Below are 16,495 nucleotides of genomic sequence, written 5' to 3'. Positions count from 1 at the left end.
GTCCTGCAACATACGGATGCAGGTACACAGGTGGGCCAAGCCCAGCAGGCAGCTTCTGGCCTGGGGAGCCCTGGGCGAGCCCAGCCCGCTGCCTGTGGATGTCACGCTCCTGGGGGCTGCTGGTCGCACCCCGCCCAGGCCCACGGAGTTCTTGGGGGCTGCGCCCACGGCTGGCACTCAAGAGGCCCTGCAGTGGCCCCGCTCGGCCAGCAGAGGAGGGTGGCTGCCTGCTCAGTGGCTTCGGCCTCTGGCAGGTGCTCTCCCCTGAGTGGGCCAAGCCAGAGAGAGGGCACTGAGGTCAGAGCGGGGCAGGTTTTATTTCGGGCATCGGCGACCTCCCCCCTCGGGGCACCAGGCCCGCGGTGCGACCGGACAGCATCGAGCCGGTGCTGCTGGACGGGCCACCGGCTGCGGAAGGCCTGCGACAGGTAATCCATACCCCGGTCCACCTGGCCTGGCTGGACTGAGGTGGGGGGAGAGGGGGGCAGGGCAGGAGCCTCCCCAGGGGCCGGAGGGGGTCCAGCCTGGCTGAGGGTGGGCACTGAGCTCAACCCCAGGAAGGGTTCGAGGGCTGACTGGTCAGGGCCTCTTCCCAGGGATCGGGGCTGGGGTGGGCTTCTCAGGTCTGCAGAGCTGAAGGGAGCCACAGAGCAAGGAGGCAGCCACCGGGGACCAGCCTCCAGAGTCTTGACTCCGGGTTTCTGCGGGGGGGACCCCCAGGGTGGTGGGGGAGGGCAGGGGCCCCTCAGTCTGGGTGTGCATGGCGAGGGGTGGCAGGGTCCAGGGACCTTGAACCTCGCCTGGTATCCCTGAGCTGACCCGGGCACCGGTGCTGGTGCCAGCCTGAGCTCCACGGCTCGGGCTCTGCCAGGCCGCAGATAGAAGCTGCTGGCGCAGCACTTTGAGGGTGAGCCTCTCCCAGCCCCACGCAGCTGCCACCACACTCGCCCTGCGAGCTCCTGCAGGGCTGATCAATCACCTGCCGGCTCTGTAAGGGATGGGCATTCAGTGCCCGGAGCCGGGGAGCAGGTGGGCGTCTGGCAGGGGCCCTCAGGCACCCTGGCAGGTGGCAGAGGCCCCTCTGGGCCTCTGCAGTGGCCAGGCCCCGACCCTCAGGTTCTGCAAGGCAGGGGCGGGATATCACAGCAGCTGACACAAACCCTCGGTCCTGGTCCCCGAGGCCAGGCTGGGAGCCGGGGACACTGAGAGGGGCTGGGGTGGCTCAGAGCTGCGTCACTGGCACCACCACACCCACACCTGCCCCCCGCCAGGGCCGTCCAGCCTGGTGGCAGCTCACCTCCCAGCCATGGACCACGTGGCTGTCTCTGCCTGCTGCTCTCGGCTGATGTCCCACTCAGCCAGGTGGGAGTGTGAGAAGACCTGCCCCCGGGGAGACGCGCCCCTGCTGGCAGAGTGGCCCTGGACACACCCCCGAGGTGGGCCACAGTGGACACAAGCTGCCCAGCTGGCTCTCCCCTTCTGGAGGCAGGCAGATGGCCCTTTCAGAAGCCGGGTTCTGAGCGGGCCCAGGTCGAGAACGCCAGGGGCCCGGGGGGGGGAGCCTGCTTTTGGGAGGGGGTGCCCCGACCCTGAGGGCAGCGGGGCCTGTCCACAGGCGGAAAGAGGAGGGCGGACTGGGGACGACGGCCCGGCTCCCCCCCGCACGCGGCCCACCCACCGGCCGCACGTCCACACTCTCCGCGTGCTCGCGGCCACGGCCTGGTCCCTCCCGGCCGCCCCCTCGACAGCCCTCTGCCCACCGCCCACGCCGTGCCTTGGTCCGACTGCCTGTCCGTGACCTTCGCCCGCCGTCCTCCTCTCCCCCCACCCGCTCCCGTCTCCCCACCACCCTCCCATCCATCCCCCACCCTCCGCCCGTCTCCCTGAGCACCTGGCGCAGGATGAGAGTGACTCCACGGGGGGTCTCGTCCCCCGAGGGTGCACAGTCTAGCGCCCAGATCAGAAGTGCACACTGTTCCAGGGTCTGTAGGGTTTATAATGGGCCTGGCGTGGGGGCGAGGGCCACAGACATCCTGGCAGAGAACAGAAACCCCCCGTCACTTGCACCCCAACCACACACCTCGGACCCCAGAGTCTCACACACAGGGGCCCCTGGACAGGGCAGAGGCCCGGGCCGCCCACTGTATAGGAGGAATGGCCCCCACAGGTGACCCCAGAGCCAGCATGTGGAGACACATGGAGGTTTACTGCGCAGATTGGAGGGGCTGTAAGCGGGCGGGCGGGCGGGGCGGGGGGGCAGCACAGAGGTTGGTGGCTCTTGACCCGGAGGCCCCGGCACGTGCCCTCCCGGGGGGCTCGTGGCTTCTTCTCTGGGGGCCGCCCCTTAGCGACCGGCAGTCAGGGTTCCTTCCTTTCCTGCGCTGCGAGAGGGTGAGGCTGGGAGTCCAGGAGCGAGAGGTGGCCGTGGTGGCGGCTGTCGGTGGGTGGCGTGGGTGGACTGGGCGGGCTGTGAGAAGCAGCAGAGCAGAGCTGGGGGCGTCTGGCCAGCCCCGCTCCTAGGCGCGTGGATCCGGAGTGAGGTGGTGCCGCCAGCCTGCCCGTGGTACCAGCGGTCTCCAGAAAGCTGGAACACAGGCATGGTTGGGGGGGGGGGGTTAGGCTCTCATCCGAGGAGGGTCCTGGTCTCTCTGGGTCCGCCACCAGCCTGGAAGCCTGCCTCCTGCCCTGGTGCCCCAGTGCCGGGCCCTGCTGGGGACGCAGGGTGCAGAGACACTGCCCACCACCAGTTTCCCTGCTAGCCTGGCAGCCCCCCAGGCTAGACCCAGGGTCCCCGCTGCTCCTGGGGTTGCGGCCCCCCCAGGGGTGGCTGCCGCCCAGAGCGAGGCCCACAGTCCCCTCGGGCCCCTCCACAGGCAGATCGGCCCCTGCCTGACAGGGCCGGCCCCCACGGCCGCAGCCCCAGGCCCCCTCCTCCCCCGACCGCCGGCCCCGGCTCGGCCCAGCCACCATCTGTCAACGTCCTTGCAAGCACGTGGCGCCCAGAAACCAGGGCGTGTGGCCTGGCCAGGACCACCCTGCCAGGATGTCTGCGGGAACCTCCCACTTAGCGGAGCTCAGCGAAAACCGCTCCCGCCTCCCCCCCATCTACCTCTGATGATGCAGCCCCAGCCCCCAGCCCCTGGCCGCCCCCTCGCCGCTGGCCCGCAGCGGACGCGCCTGTGGTCAGGCCGGCGACGGCCAGGCGGCCCTCACGTTTGCGGCAGGCGCTCTTCCTGTCCTCGCGGGCGGCCGGCCCAGCACGTGCCTCCCACTTGGCGCTCGCCCGTGGGTCTCCGGGCCGGCTCGGCGCACATCGGGGCCTGGAGCCGGGTGCCAGCCCTGGCCTGTCACCCGCCAGGCGCCTCGGGCCTCGGTGGCTCATTTCTAAACTGGGCGATGGCGGAGATGCCCCCGACCGTTGAGGACGCAGACCTAGCATGCACCTCGCAGGGGCCAAGCGCTCGGGGGCCGGGCTCCTGGGGCGGGGATCCTGAGGGTCAGGCTGCGGCCCCGCTGGGCCTTGGACCCCTGCCCCCCAAGGGGGCCGTGTGCCCCCCGTGGGGAGGCGGCCTGGGGGGGAGGAGGGCTGGGCTCACGCTGTCCCTCTCGCCCTAGGGCGCAGTGATGCTCATCTCGGCCGCCTCCGTGGCCCCTGAGACGGCGGGCCCGGGCCCCCAGGGCTCCCCCGGGCCCCCCCCGCCCCTGCTGCCCAAGCCTGGGAAGGACAACTTGCGTCTGCAGAAGCTCCTGAGGAAGGCGGCCCGGAAGAGGATGGGCAGGGCTGGGCCCGCTGCCCCTCCCGCGGCCTTCCGCACCGCCCTGTCCCCCGTGAGCGAGGCCAGCCACGACCCGGAGACCCCAGCCCCATGCCCAGCCCAGGCCCCGCAAGCGGAGGCCCCCCTGCCCCGCTCCCCCCACACCCCCGTCATCCACCACGTGGCCTCGCCCCTGCAGAGGTCCACCTTCTCCTTCAGCCTCACCGAGCGCAGGAGCCTGGCTTCTCACTTCAAGGCCGGGGGGCCCCAGCACGCGGCCCCGGCCCCAGAACCCGCCCGGTCCCCCAGCGGCCTCACCCAGGTGCTGGCCCCCGCCGCGAGGGGCACCCACATCAGCCAGGTGCACATCCGGCTGGCGCCATCCCCGCAGGCCCGGACTCCTGAGCTCCCCCAGACGGCCCTGGATGGGGGGCTCGGCGGTCGGGACCAAGACAACGACGCCCCGTGCCCTCCTGGGGCTCAGGCCCTGATCCCAGTGGCCCACATCCGCCCACTGCCCGTCGGGGCCCAGGCTGCCAGTCCCTGCCCTGAGGCGCCCCCTGTGCCCAGGCCGCCGCCCGGCTTCCAGGCCTCGGTGCCCAGAGAGGCCAGCACCCGGGTGGTGGTGCCCATCGCCCCCACCTACCGCTCTCCAGGACCCTCGCCAGACCGGCTGGCCCCTGCGGCCCCTGAAGCAGGGCGCCTGGAGGAGGCCCCCATGGCTGACCCTGCTGCTGAAGCCGAACAGGTCTCCAGCCCCCACGGGGCCTCGGCCCGTGCCCCACCGTCAGGCCCCCACCCATGCCCTGTTCCCAAAGTGGCGCCCAAGCCCTGGCTGAGCGGCTGGACGCGCCTCAAGAAGCAGCTGCTAGAGGAGGCGAAGGAGCCCTCCTTCCTGGGGCCGGAGCAGAGCCCCCCAGGGCCCCCACACCAGAGCCCAGGACCCGCGGAGCAGGGGGTAATGGCCCCTCCCAGACCGGCACCCCGGCCTCCCGCCTCCCGGGCCTCCAGAATGTGGGACGCGGTGCTGTACCGTATGTCGGTGGCCGAGTCCCGTGGCGCCCAGGCGGGGCCCAGGGATGGGGCGAGCACCCCGGGCGGCCTCGGCCGCCTGCCCTTCCTCTGTCGGCCGCGCTTCAACGCCCGGAAGCTGCAGGAGGCGGCCTCCCGGCCCCCGCCTGTGATCCACCCTATCCTGGACCTAAGCCCCCAGCCCAAGAACTTCAACCGGACGGCAGCAGGCTGGAGGCTCCAGTGAACAGACGGGGAGACCCCCAGGGCGCAGTACGGTGGGGTGGACAGAAGAGGGGCTGAGGGTCCAGCTGGGAAGCCACGCCGTTGAAGAGGGCCCCGGGGCCAGACAGAGGCTGTGGGGAGCCGGGGCGGGGCGGGCTGGGCAGATGGAGGCCTGAAGGATGGTCACGGCAGGTGGGGGGTGGCAGGAGCAGGTGGGGTTGAGGGGGAGCTGGGTGTGTCAGCAGGACAGGCTGAGAGGAGCCTGTGGAGGTGTGGGGCAGGGGGTGCTTGTGGGGTGAACCCCTGGGGAGTCGGGAAGGACATGAGTCTCCCTGCGGCAGGGAACGGGGTCCTTAACCTTGTGGGGCAGGGCCAGCCAGTGTCTCTGCTTGGGCTGGGGGCAGGGGTGCTGGAGGCGGTCCCCAGAGGGGCCACCCCTCGGGAGGGCCCGCCTGGGTCCAGGGAAGCTGCAGGCAGGGAGCAGCTTTGAGTCCTGACACTTGACAGGGGAGGATTCCGGGGCCCCCTCCCTTCTGCCAAGAAAGACTGCAGGTGACAGGGAGCTGTGCAGAGCGGGGCGATGGGAGAGGGGTGGGGTCTCCGTGTCGGCCGGGGCCGGGCTTCGGGGTGTGAAATGAGGGGTATCAGAGAACAGCCCAGCTGAGGGGACAGGGAGGGGCTGTGGCCTGGCCGGGGTGGTCAAGGGGACCCTGGGCCTCATGCAGCTTTGGGGGCCCCCATCTGCACCCGGCTGGGGTCGGACTCAGGACGAGCGCCAGGGCTGTGACGGGGCCAGCTGCCACGTGAGAGGGCCACGGAGGCGCTGGGGAAACTCTGGCCGCAGCCCCTGGGAGCAGGACTCGGGAGGGGAAGAAGGGGCTGAGGGTCCAGCTGCCCTGCCCAGGACGTTCTGGGGCTGTAAATGGATTTTAATAAAAGTGTGTATCGTCGCGGCCGTAGGTCACCTTTCCGACTCTTCGCCAGGAGACGAGACGGGTGGGGGACAAAGGAGAAGCTCCCCTTTGGGACGGCTGGGCCAGACAAGGTTCTAGCCCCTCTCAGACCCTCAGCACACCGCCAGGCAGCGCCCGAGCTCCCAGGCCTCCCTGCTGCCCCCTTCCTCCAGCACCGTCCCCACAGGGGCTGGGACACCCTCACCTGGCTTAGGAGCCCAGATGGGACCTTGGGGCCTCTTCCTGGAAGGATGCCTGAGCTTCCCATGGGGCTGGGAGGGGCTGGAGCCGGGGAAGGGGCCCGAGTCAGGGCAGGAGGGCAGGCCGGGCGGCGGAGGCAGGCTCTGGGCAGCTCCGAGGCTGGGCCTTCGGCCTCATGGGCCGCCCGCAGCCCCGTTTCGGCCGCCACATGCCCAGCGGCCAGTTTCACACACAACACCTCCTGCCCCAGCCGCTGGCCCGGACTCACCGAGAAGGGCCACTTAGGGCACGGAGCCTTCGTCCACAAGCACCTTCTCGTACTTCCCGTGTCCGGCGGCCACGAATTTGTACCTCTTCCCAGATGGGGTGCTCTGGGGGGCGTGGGGGCCGGGAGGGAAGGTGAGGGCCGGGGGCAGCGGACGGCCCCTCTGCTCTCACACCGGGACCCCCGACCCCCCTGGCAGGAACCGCTCTCCGACCTACCTTAACCGTCGACGAAGTCTTGGGGCCCCCTTTCTGCTCCCAGAGGCTCTTCTTGCTCATGTCTCCAGCAACAATATCCTGGGGCAGAAGAGGGCCAGGTCATGGGCAGAGCCCTGACCCGGCGGCTCGGAGCCCTGGGCGCTTCTGCCAGCCTCGCAGGGCCAGGGGCCCAAGGCCTGCCCACCTGCCTCCTTGGGTGAGAGCCCCGAGGACGAGGTGGGACAGGGAAGGCCAGGCCACCACACAGCCCTCTGCAGGGCCGGCCCGGCGGACCTGGCCTCGTGCCCAGCACTCGGCCTGCCCACCGTTCAGCCTGACAGTCTCAGGGCAGCCTCCCCAGGGCACTCAGCTCTGCCCCAGGATGGGGTCCTACCTTGCAGGAGGGGGGCTTGGCGGCGGACTGAGCCTGCACCTCGCCCGTCTCCCACCGGCTCTTGGTGCTCGCCACGGCCATGCTGGGCAGCTCAATAGACGGCTGGCGGGTCAGCTTGTGGGCCCGGCCAGCAGTCTGCAGAGGAGACAGAGCCCAGGACCACCTTACTGGACAGCCACATGGAACACATCTGAGAGGCCTGAGTGAGACCCTCCAGCCCACAGATGACACCCTCTGTACTGTGTTCCCCCAGGAGGGAAGGGAGGGCTGCAAGCTTGCAGAAGAAAATGGGGCTTCCTCCATCCGGGCAACTTGCGAAAGTCCCCTTATTCTGGAGAGCACAGGTGAGATGGTGGGGTACGAGAGGCATGCTGCTCATGGCACAGGGCTGGAGGAGCAGCAGGGCAGGTGGAAGGGTGTTGGTTGAAAGGAGCAGTGTTGGTTGTAGAGAGAAACATCAGCTGAACAAAGAAATATTGGTTGGATGGAGGGGTATTGGTTGGATGGAGGAGGCGCTGGTTGGATGGAGGAGGTGTTGGTTGGATGGAGGGGTGTTGGTTGGATGGAGGAGGCGCTGGTTGGATGGAGGAGGTGCTGGTTGGATGGAGGGGTGTTGGTTGGATGGAGGAGGTGCTGGTTGGATGGAGGGAGTGCTGGTTGGATGGAGGGGTGTTGGTTGGATGGAGGAGGTGCTGGTTGGATGGAGGGGTGTTGGTTGGATGGAGGAGGTGCTGGTTGGATGGAGGAGGTGCTGGTTGGATGCAGGGAGTGCTGGTTGGATGGAGGAGGCGCTGGTTGGATGCAGGGAGTGTTGGTTGGATGCAGGGAGTGCTGGTTGGATGGAGGAGGTGCTGGTTGGATGGAGGGGTGTTGGTTGGATGCAGGGAGTGCTGGTTGGATGGAGGAGGCGCTGGTTGGATGCAGGGAGTGCTGGTTGGATGCAGGGAGTGCTGGTTGGATGGAGGAGGTGCTGGTTGGATGCAGGGAGTGCTGGTTGGATGGAGGAGGTGCTGGTTGGATGGAGGGGTGTTGGTTGGATGCAGGGAGTGCTGGTTGGATGGAGGAGGCGCTGGTTGGATAGAAGGAGTGCTGGTTGGATGGAGGAGGTGCTGGTTGGATGCAGGGAGTGCTGATTGGATGGAGGAGTGTTGGTTGGATGCAGGGGTGTTGGATGGAAGACTGTGTATGGACAGCAACTGGTTGGCTGTAGGGACGCTGCTTGGATGGAGCAATGGCTGCATGACAGGAGGAGGGGGGGCCCTGCGGAGGAGAAGCGACCTACACACCTCGATGGCCTGGGTGTATTGCTCCAGGCGCCCGTCAATCTTGGAGATGGGCAGGGCTGGCTGGGACTTCTTCACACTGTTGCTGGAAGATAGGAGAAGGGTCATGGTTCACAGCCTCTCACTCAGCTTCCGCGCCCATCGGTGCGCTCTCTCGGGCACCCAGATCTCCACTTTTCGGGGTCCCCTCGCCGGGACGCAGTCAGACATACCTCTTCTGAATGGAGCGGTGCAGGGACTCGGTTCTGTCGATGAGCTGGGGGGTGGGGGGTGGGCAGAGACGGAGCCTTGGAAGCCAGAGCAAGATCCACAGCCCCCGCCCCCAGCTGCCCCCACCCACCCGTGCCATGGCCTGGCTTATTCATTGCACAGGGCTCTGCCCAGCAAGAGCTGCCCGGGGGCCCTCCCTGGGGCTGCCGCAGGCCGTGGGTCTGGGGAAGAGGGAAGACAAGGCTTTGGGACTTAACCTACTTTGGTGCTGGGGCTCAGGGGAGGGGAGCCCGGTGCGGTCCCCTCCAAGACAGAGGGGCTGGGGGTCCGGGGCTGCTGGCATCTCTGGGGCTAGAACAGAACACCTGGTGTTGTGGCATCTGGACGAGCACGTCTTTAGCGTCCCTCCTGCCTCCCCGGAGCCTCTTAGAGGAAATGCTTCCCCCCCTTCCCCGGGCCTCACTCAGGCCCCTTCCAGCCCCAACAAGCTCTGCTTCTGGAATTCTCTGCAGTAGGGACAGAGAGTCCAGGGACGCATCACTCCACCACGAGGGCCACCCACCCCACCGCCCCGAGTGTTCTGCGGGTGGGGTGCTGGCTCCCCCCGTGCTGGCCCCACGTGGCCCACAGCGCGTGCTGGCAGGAGAGACAGAACCAGCCTGGGGCCGCTGACCTGCACGTCCCCCTCCTCTGTCTCTGCCAGGCCTGGGCTGCCCTGCACGGGTCCCGCGGGGCCTCTGGGCTCTGAGGCCTCTGATCCCAGCTCTTCCTGAAGCTCTGAGTCGGGGCTCAGGCACAGCTCCTCCAGACACACCCGGGCTGGGCTCCCACAGACGTGCTGGCCGGGCCTGTGCGGGGAGAGGGGGCAACCCCAAGGGTCACTTGATTGTCTGGTTCTGTTTCCAAGCCTTGGCTTCCCCCGTCTGTAGGACGGGGCAGTCAGACAACTTGAGCTTCCTCTTTGGGGAAGGGACCCAAGGACCTCAGAGCCCCCCTCCGTCCCTGGGGTCTCTTGGCGAGCAGTGCCCACTGCCCCATTGCTTCTCTGGACAGAGGGCCCCCACCCACCGCGGCACATCTGTCTCAGGCCCTGGGACAAGCCCCAGCCAGTGTCTGGCTCGTGGGGGTCCACCTGCTGGCTGGTCCCCGAGCCTGCCTGGGCTCCCTGTTCCTGCTCTACCCCGTGTGGGGGTGGTGTGGGGGCTGGTCCGCAGGAGGCCAGGGGACTGGCAGGGGTCAGAGCTAGGACCGCAGCCCCAAGCAGAGGGGCTGATAGGCCGGAGGTGGGGGCGGGAGGCCAGCTGCTGGCAGTCTGCACGGTTCTGCGTCTGGGCAGGACTGAGCCTGGAGAAGAAGATGGGAAATCCTCGCATTTTCCATGATTTCAGGCCCCTTGGTGTCCGTGCCAGCCAAGACCCAGACCCACCACCCAAGGTGGGCCGGGGTCCGAGCCAGCAGCAGGCACACAGAGGGCCCATTCAGCCGTGGCGGTGGGGACGCATGGCCAGGCAGGTGCGGGGGGCAGGGAGGCCTGTCCGGAGCAGGTGGGTCCACAGAAGAGCTACAGTGCCCCCTGCTGTCGGGCGGCCAGCTGGGGACAAAGGGAACAGGGCTGGCAGGGCTGCGGCCACCCCAACACCAGTGGACGGGCCCGTGCTGATCCCAGGCCTATCTCAGAAATGCAGAGGGGGTGCCTGGACCCCCCAGAGGCAGACGGGGGAAACGGAGGCCTGGAGGCGGAGGGCAGAGGGCAGCGCCAGGGCCTGGCTGTGCGGCTGGCCGGGGGTGGGGGTGCTGCTGGCGGGATGGGAAGCGGTGAGGTCGGTCGCAAGGGTCTTCGCTAGAGCCTGGGGCTGCTTAGGGGCCTCGGAGGGGAGAGGTTTGGGTTGGTGACACTCACAGCCACAGGGTCTCCACGCTTGGAGCTCCTGAGCAGAGCTGGGGCTCTGGCCACAGTGGGCGGCGGGGGTGGGGGTGGGGGGCTGGAGAAGGGCCGGCAGGGTGCAGAGACCCTCGGAGGGGGTGGGGTGAGGCTCTGGGAGCAGCCCCCAGCCCCAGACCCCTCCCCCTCCGGGCCCGCCCTGGTTCAGGCGTCTGCACATCTGGAAAGCTTGTCCCCCCCCAAGGCCGACACGGGGCCACACATCTGGAAATACCTGCTCCCCTCCGTGGGAATGGAGCTGGGCCGCCCCGAGGGAGGAAGGGGCGGCGGCGGCGGCAGCGGCGGCGGCGGGCCGAGCGCCTCCCTGACGTCAGCGGGCTGCAGATGTGTGCTGATGTAGCAGCCCCCTGGCCGCCACAGCTGGTCTGGAAGGGGCCCGGGGCCCTGGGGAGCCCAGGAATGAGAGCCCTCCCCACCCCGCCCGCCGTCTCGTGCTCTTCCTCCTGCCCCCTCAGCCAGGGGGCACTTCGGGGGGCTGCGGGGAGGGGGAGCCCAGGGCGTTGGGGGGACCCCGTCCGGGGCCTGGAGAGAGCCCCCGCCTCCACTCCGGCCCCCCACTTGCCTGTCCTCCTCCTGCTCCCCTTCCGGACTCTCGCCCTGAAGGGGGTCCCCGCTGTCCGAGGTCTCCCCGGGCCCCCAGGGCTGCCGCCGCTGCTCCGGCTTCTGGGACCAGTCGCCGAAACCTTCATCCTCATCCAGCTCGGGGGCGTCGGGGGGCTTCAGGCTGAGGCCGAAGGGGAGGCAGGCTCTCAGGGCCGGGCTGGCCCCGCAGGGCAGGGGGCCCTCCCTCCCGTCCACACCCTGGGCGCAGACCCTGGGCTCCAAGTGTGGGAGACCCTGTCTGCCACAGGAGCAGCACCCCAGGGCTGGGCTGAGTGTCCCCGTGACACAAAGTCCCTGAGGTCAAGACTCTGCCACACCCTATCAAGCCAGGGCCCCCCGAGAACAGGGCTACTTCTGCCCCCTCGGTCTGGGGCTCCCCAGGGGCTGGTCTGGGCCTCCCCCTCAGTCTAAGGCCCTCCCAAAGCTGGGCCAGGCCTTCCCCCTCAGTCTAGGGCCCCCCAAGGGCTGGTCTGGGCCTCCCCCCTCAGCCTAGGGCCCTCCCAAAGCTGGGCTAGGGCTCCCCCCTCAGTCTGGGGCTCCCCAAAGACGGCTATGCCCCCTCCCTCGGTCTAGGGTCCTGCCACCCCAGCTGAGCGACCAGGGTTCTGGCCCCCAGGCTCCGTCTCCGACCCTGTCCCGCACTGCAGGCCTGTGGTCCTGGCCTGGAGGTCCCTGCCTGCACCCCCAGCCCCTGCCTGCTAGGCCAGGCACCTGGCCCAAGGGGCCTTGACCGCTACAGCACCCCACTCCACCCAGAGCTGCTGACTCGGAGAAAATGGAACCAAACGAGGCCGGGAGGAGGGGGCGTTATTGGAAAAACAGCCCAGCCGCAGCGGCCTCCTGGGCCCCCGGAGGGAGCGAGCCGGCCCTCGGCCCGCCAAGTTGGACGTGGCCACAGTGAGTCACCGGCAGCAAAGGACTAGGGCAGGGGGCTTGGGGGCCAGGGCCTCACAGCTGCACTCAGAGTCTCTCCAAGCAAGGGGGACCCTGCCTGGGGACCAAAGCCCGATCAGGACCCCAGGAGGCCGGCCGGCATGCAGCAGCTGCAGGCATCTCAGGCCGGGGGTCCAGCAGACTCCCCTGGCCCCCGGGGCCGTGACGACCCTCACCCCCACCTGCCCCTGCTCCGGGGCTGGGCCCCCACCCCGCCTCATTGGCTCTGGGGCTTCCTGAACCCCCTGCCCAGGCGTGCGGGGCAGGCCGGCCAGCGGGGTCGGCTCACAGCTTCTCCTGCTCCTGCTGCTCTGGGCCCGGGCCGCCTTCATCCTCGTCCTGGTCCTGAAGCTGCCTGTCCCTCTCGCGCCGGCGCCGCTCCCGGGCGGCCTCCTCCTCATCCTCCAGGCTCCACTGAGCGGCGAGCCTGCGGGACATGGGACGCCGTCACACCAGGGCCCGCCGCCCCCTTCCCTGTCCACACACGCCTCGCGGGGCCTCTGTTTCCCCGATTTAAAGCAGAGGTCATGAGAGCGGGTTGTGATGTGGCCCTCGAGCCAGGGAGGTCCCAGGGCTCCACAGTGTCTGGACGTCCTGTGCCTCCTGGTGACAAGGGGCTCTAGGGTCAGGCCAGCAAAACCCCAGAATGGTGGACCCCCCAGCCTCCTGTCGCAGCCCGGCTCCCTGGACCACCTCAGGGTCAGGGATCCAGTCCCTGTAGCTCTGGCTGCAGGCAGGACCCCAGAGGCCAGAAAGAGAGGCTGGAATGGCGGTGGCTACGGACACTGGTCAGCTGGTGTCACTCGGCCTACAAGTCAAGTGGCTGCAGCCTTGGCCACGGGGCACTGGTGGCCTGGGGTGGGGTCAGGCCAGAGGTGGCCCAGCTGGGCAGTCTCCCTCTATAGCCTGACCACCCCGGCCAAGGCCCTGCTTCCTGCCCCCTGGAGCGCAGCCCATGGCAGGGGGTGGCCCCATGAACATAGAGAGGAGCAGCCCTCAGCCAGACCCACATGGCTCACCCAACGCCAGCTGCCACCCCCTCTGCGCAGCGTCCCTGGGCTGCACCTGCCATGGGGAGCCTGAGACTGCAGCGCAGGGCACGGAGAGCTTCCTCCCTCAGCACGTGCGGCACCCACACTTCTCGAGGGTCCGTGCTGGGGCTCTACAGGTCGACCCAAGACCGAGGGTCCAGGGCCTGGCCACCCTGGGCCACCAGTGTCCCTCAGGCACCGCAGACCTCGGCCCGTCGGCCGAGCCCGGCTCCCCCAGCTCTCCCAGAGCGCAAGAGAGGGTCCTGGGCCTCCGCGGCTGCAGCGCCCACTGCCCCAAGCTGGGGTCTCAGCCGCTTCCGGCGGGTGTCCGCCGCCTGACCCCGCAGCCCGCTCCTTCAGGCCCCAGCCCCTGGCCAGGGTGGGCCGGCTCTGTGGTCTCGCGGTCCTGCCAGCACATGATCTAATCTCTCCAAGGTCTCCTCGGAGCCTCTCAGACAGAAGCCAGGCCCCTGCACAGCCCCAGCGCGAGGCCCGCTCCCCCCGCAGCCACAGGGGACTCCAGCCACGCACACAAGCTGCCTGCTCAGACCCCCGCACCCCGGGCTGCCGCCCCCATCTCCGAAGTGCCTTCCACTCCCCCCGCCCTCTGTGCCCCAAGGAGCCACTCCACCTACACCGGGCTGGCATCACGCGGGAGCAGCCTGGCCTCCCACTCCAGGCCTGCAGTGGGGGCTGGGGGGCCACGACCTCTGTGGGGAGGGAAGAGCCTGGGGTGATCTGGGGGCTGTTGGGATCTTCCCGCCGCAGGCACCACCAGTGCCTGCACACGGAGGGCGGGGCCCAGCAGGGCTGAGGGGACCTCGGTGCCGGTCCCGGCTGTGGGTGGAAAGACGGCGCCACGGGCACCCATGCAGGCGTCGCCTCCCCTCACTCCCGTGTTCAAGCGGCACACGCCCACGGGTGTGCTCATGTGGGGGTATTTGGGGATTTGGGCCAATGTCTGGTGCTGGGTCTGTGTGGGTGGGCCCAGGCGGGGGGGTGCCTGTGGGCCCAGGTGAGGGGTGCCTGTGGGCCCAGGCGGGGGGTGCCTGTGAGCCCAGGTGAGGGTGCCTGTGGCCCCAGGTGGGCAGTGCCCGTGAGCCCAGGCGGGGGGTGCCTGTGGGCCCAGGTGTGTGCCCTGGGCCAGGAGGGCCTCTCTCAGGACTATTGCTCCTATTGCCCGGATGCCCGCAAGCCCTGGGGACTCTGCACAGGCACAGCGGAGGGCAGAGACCACACTGCCCAGTCACCCCACCGTGTGTCCCGGGCACCACAGTCCCGCGCAGGCCAGGCCTCAACTCCAGGCCCACGACACCCAGCCGGCCTCCCCTGCGCACACGCGTGCACATGGGGCAGGAATGCGCACGGGTAGTACACGCTTCCCCCTGAGTGTGACCCTCGGGTCATGCCGGCACACATGCCGCACGTGGGTCCCAACACCCCCCCCACCAGGCACGCTCGTGCACACGCACATGCACACAGATGTCCACGTGCCCGGCAGGCTCAGAAGGGGGAGGGGGCGAGGGCAAGAGGGCTGCGGCCAGGGTGCCCCCGCGCCAGGCGGTCTGTTTTCCTGCCACCGGCCCGACAACGGCCCTGGCTCGGGGCCAAGGCGTAGGCTTTCTGAGACGATCCCCGAGGAGCCAGCCCCTCTGAGGGTCACCCTGAGCCCTCGCGGCAGGGGGGTGGCGGGCAGCGCGGGGGTGCCGGGGAGGGGTCTCCCCACAGCGCCACGCCGGCCCCACCCCGCCCCAGCGCCCCCGGCCCAGGCGCCGGCTCAGCCCCTTCCCCCGGGCCTCCTCCCTTCCCGCCGCTGCCCCAGGATGTGACTCATGTGTGGCCCTCCTGGCCCCTCCCATGACCTCACCCCGCACTGTTCCACAGCTGGGTTTCGTTCTGGGAACCGAGAGGGGGGCGGCTCTCCCGGGGTGGGGTGGGGGCCTCTGGCCTGGGAAAGGCGCCCCGGCCAGCGGCCCAGACCCCTTGGCACGCTCGGCGGGGCTGTCAGGATGCTGGCGTCGGCCGCCCGCCCGTGGCCCTGGCTCAGCCCGCGTGCAGCTGCGAGGGATTTGCTGTTCCTGCACAGATGCAATTATCTCTTTCCTGCGTCTGCTCTGGCTCCGGGCGCGCCCAGGGCTCAGCCCGAGGGGCTGCGGAGTGGGGCTCTGCCCCCAGTGTCACGCTCCAGCGCGGGGCCTCCCCCCAAGCCCTGCGCCAGGGCCAGGGCGCGCAGACCCCAAAGGGGTCCCTTTCCTGAGCAGGGGTCTCCAAGGCCAGCGGCTGCCCTGCGTGCCCTGGCGGCCACGTCCACCACTCCCAGCCCCCTCTTCCCTTCCTCGGCAGCCCCCGTCTCCACCGAGGCTCCAATGGTGCCAGTCCTGGGCCCGGCCCCGCCCTCCCAGCTGTCCGACCTCCTTCCTCCCCTGCCCGCCTGGCGGCTCCAGAAGGTGCCTCAAGCCTCCGTCCCATCTCAACTCTGCCCCCTGCAGGCAGCTCCCAGGAGCCCCACCTGCCTCTCGGCCCTAAAGCTTGGCTCAGAGCCCTGGGAAGAGCTTGGGGGCTCAGCTGGGGGCCGGGGCCCAAGGCAGGAGGGCCAGGCCAGGCCCCACGTGGGGAACTCTCCCTTTCGGCCCCCAGGGCGCCCTCCTGGTCACGGTCCCCTGCAACCGCCAGGGTATGGGGTGTCCCGGCCCGCCCCATGCCCGGGGGACTGACAGGCGGAGGTGAACGCCTGCAGAGCGACCAGCCCTCAAGGGAGCAGGGAGCTTGAGAAGGCACAGGGCGTGGGGGACTCGGGCCACAGAGAGGCCACTCGGCCTGGCTTCCAGGGTTGATGGCACAGTACACATCCCCGGCCGCTCGCTGAGAGCACCCCCCCAACCTCCCCTTTCCCTCGCCCCCGCGCAGGGCCTCGGCCCGCTGGGCTCAGGAAAGGGCACCACCCATGCCCCACAACTCGAGGGGTGCCCCTCGATGGTGGATCTGTGGTGGCGCCAGCGTGCTGGCTGTCACTCACCCTGGCAGAGCGGCTGCTGGGGAGGCAGCTGTGAGGGCTGAGCCAGCAGCACAAAGATAGCCCTGAGCGAGCAGGTGGGTGGGGGCGGCAGGGGCTGTGCACGCTGCCCCTGGCAGGGGTGGGGGCCCCAAGCGGCAGCTGCGGGGAACCTGGCCCCCCACCCTCCTGACTGCCCTGGCGCAGGTCCAGCCCCCTCCTGCCCACTCCCGCCCCTCCAGCAACACTTTCCTGGTGTGTCTGTGCCCTGCCGGGCCTTGGGGGAGACACCCCACAGGGCAAGCTGTCCAGGGAAGCTCAGGAGACCACCTCGCACTGGCGTCTGAAAGATGAGCAAGGGTCTGTGGGAGGGACCCCAGAGGCTGAGGGCAAGAGCAAAGGAACGGCCACTGGGCAGGAGAGCTCAGAGAGGCCACGGCCAGGGAGGGGGCCCTGGACAGGTGCCTGGGTCCCTTGGGGGCAGCCCTGGCCAGCCCACG

General features: G+C 69.5%; 2 protein-coding genes across 5 annotated transcripts in view; one reads left to right on the top strand and one right to left on the bottom strand.

Annotated features, from left to right (window-relative positions):
• Positions 1-361: 361 nt before the first annotated feature.
• Positions 362-5,941, top strand: PRR33 (proline rich 33). The gene is made up of 2 exons (XM_021082606.2): positions 362-428; positions 3,616-5,941. Exon 2 carries the CDS (start codon positions 3,625-3,627, stop codon positions 5,011-5,013), a length of 1,389 nt encoding a protein of 462 aa, XP_020938265.2. The 5' UTR covers positions 362-428; positions 3,616-3,624; the 3' UTR covers positions 5,014-5,941.
• The window catches only part of LSP1 (lymphocyte specific protein 1), a 33,664-nt gene continuing 19,356 nt past the window's right edge, over positions 2,188-16,495 (bottom strand). For 3 of the 4 annotated variants that reach the window (XM_021082603.2, XM_021082604.2, XM_021082602.2), the window contains exons 2-11: positions 12,262-12,399; positions 10,999-11,160; positions 9,168-9,342; positions 8,756-8,845; positions 8,497-8,540; positions 8,288-8,369; positions 7,002-7,136; positions 6,629-6,706; positions 6,414-6,516; positions 2,188-2,584 (exon numbers count right to left, since the gene is read on the bottom strand). In XM_021082603.2, coding sequence (XP_020938262.2) covers positions 6,427-6,516; positions 6,629-6,706; positions 7,002-7,136; positions 8,288-8,369; positions 8,497-8,540; positions 8,756-8,845; positions 9,168-9,342; positions 10,999-11,160; positions 12,262-12,399 — 994 coding nt within the window. In that variant the 3' untranslated portion in view covers positions 2,188-2,584; positions 6,414-6,426. Of the gene's footprint in view, positions 2,585-6,413; positions 6,517-6,628; positions 6,707-7,001; positions 7,137-8,287; positions 8,370-8,496; positions 8,541-8,755; positions 8,846-9,167; positions 9,343-10,650; positions 11,161-12,261; positions 12,400-16,495 lie in introns of all 4 variants that reach the window. The other variant, XM_021082600.2, reaches the window with a different exon arrangement.

This window comes from Sus scrofa, chromosome 2, assembly GCF_054392235.1.
Source record: "Sus scrofa isolate SSC_HxYL_T2T_F1_AM1 chromosome 2, Sscrofa_HxYL_maternal_Yorkshire_Landrace_v2.0, whole genome shotgun sequence".
Taxonomy (NCBI): domain Eukaryota; kingdom Metazoa; phylum Chordata; class Mammalia; order Artiodactyla; family Suidae; genus Sus; species Sus scrofa.
The sequence above is the reverse complement of the archived record's forward strand: the minus strand, read 5'-3'. Positions and strand labels throughout refer to the sequence as shown.

Coding starts and splice junctions, on each gene's coding strand:
- PRR33 (XM_021082606.2), top strand. CDS start 3,625: ATGCTCATCTCGGCCGCCTCCGTGGCCCCTGAGACGGCGGGCCCGGGC.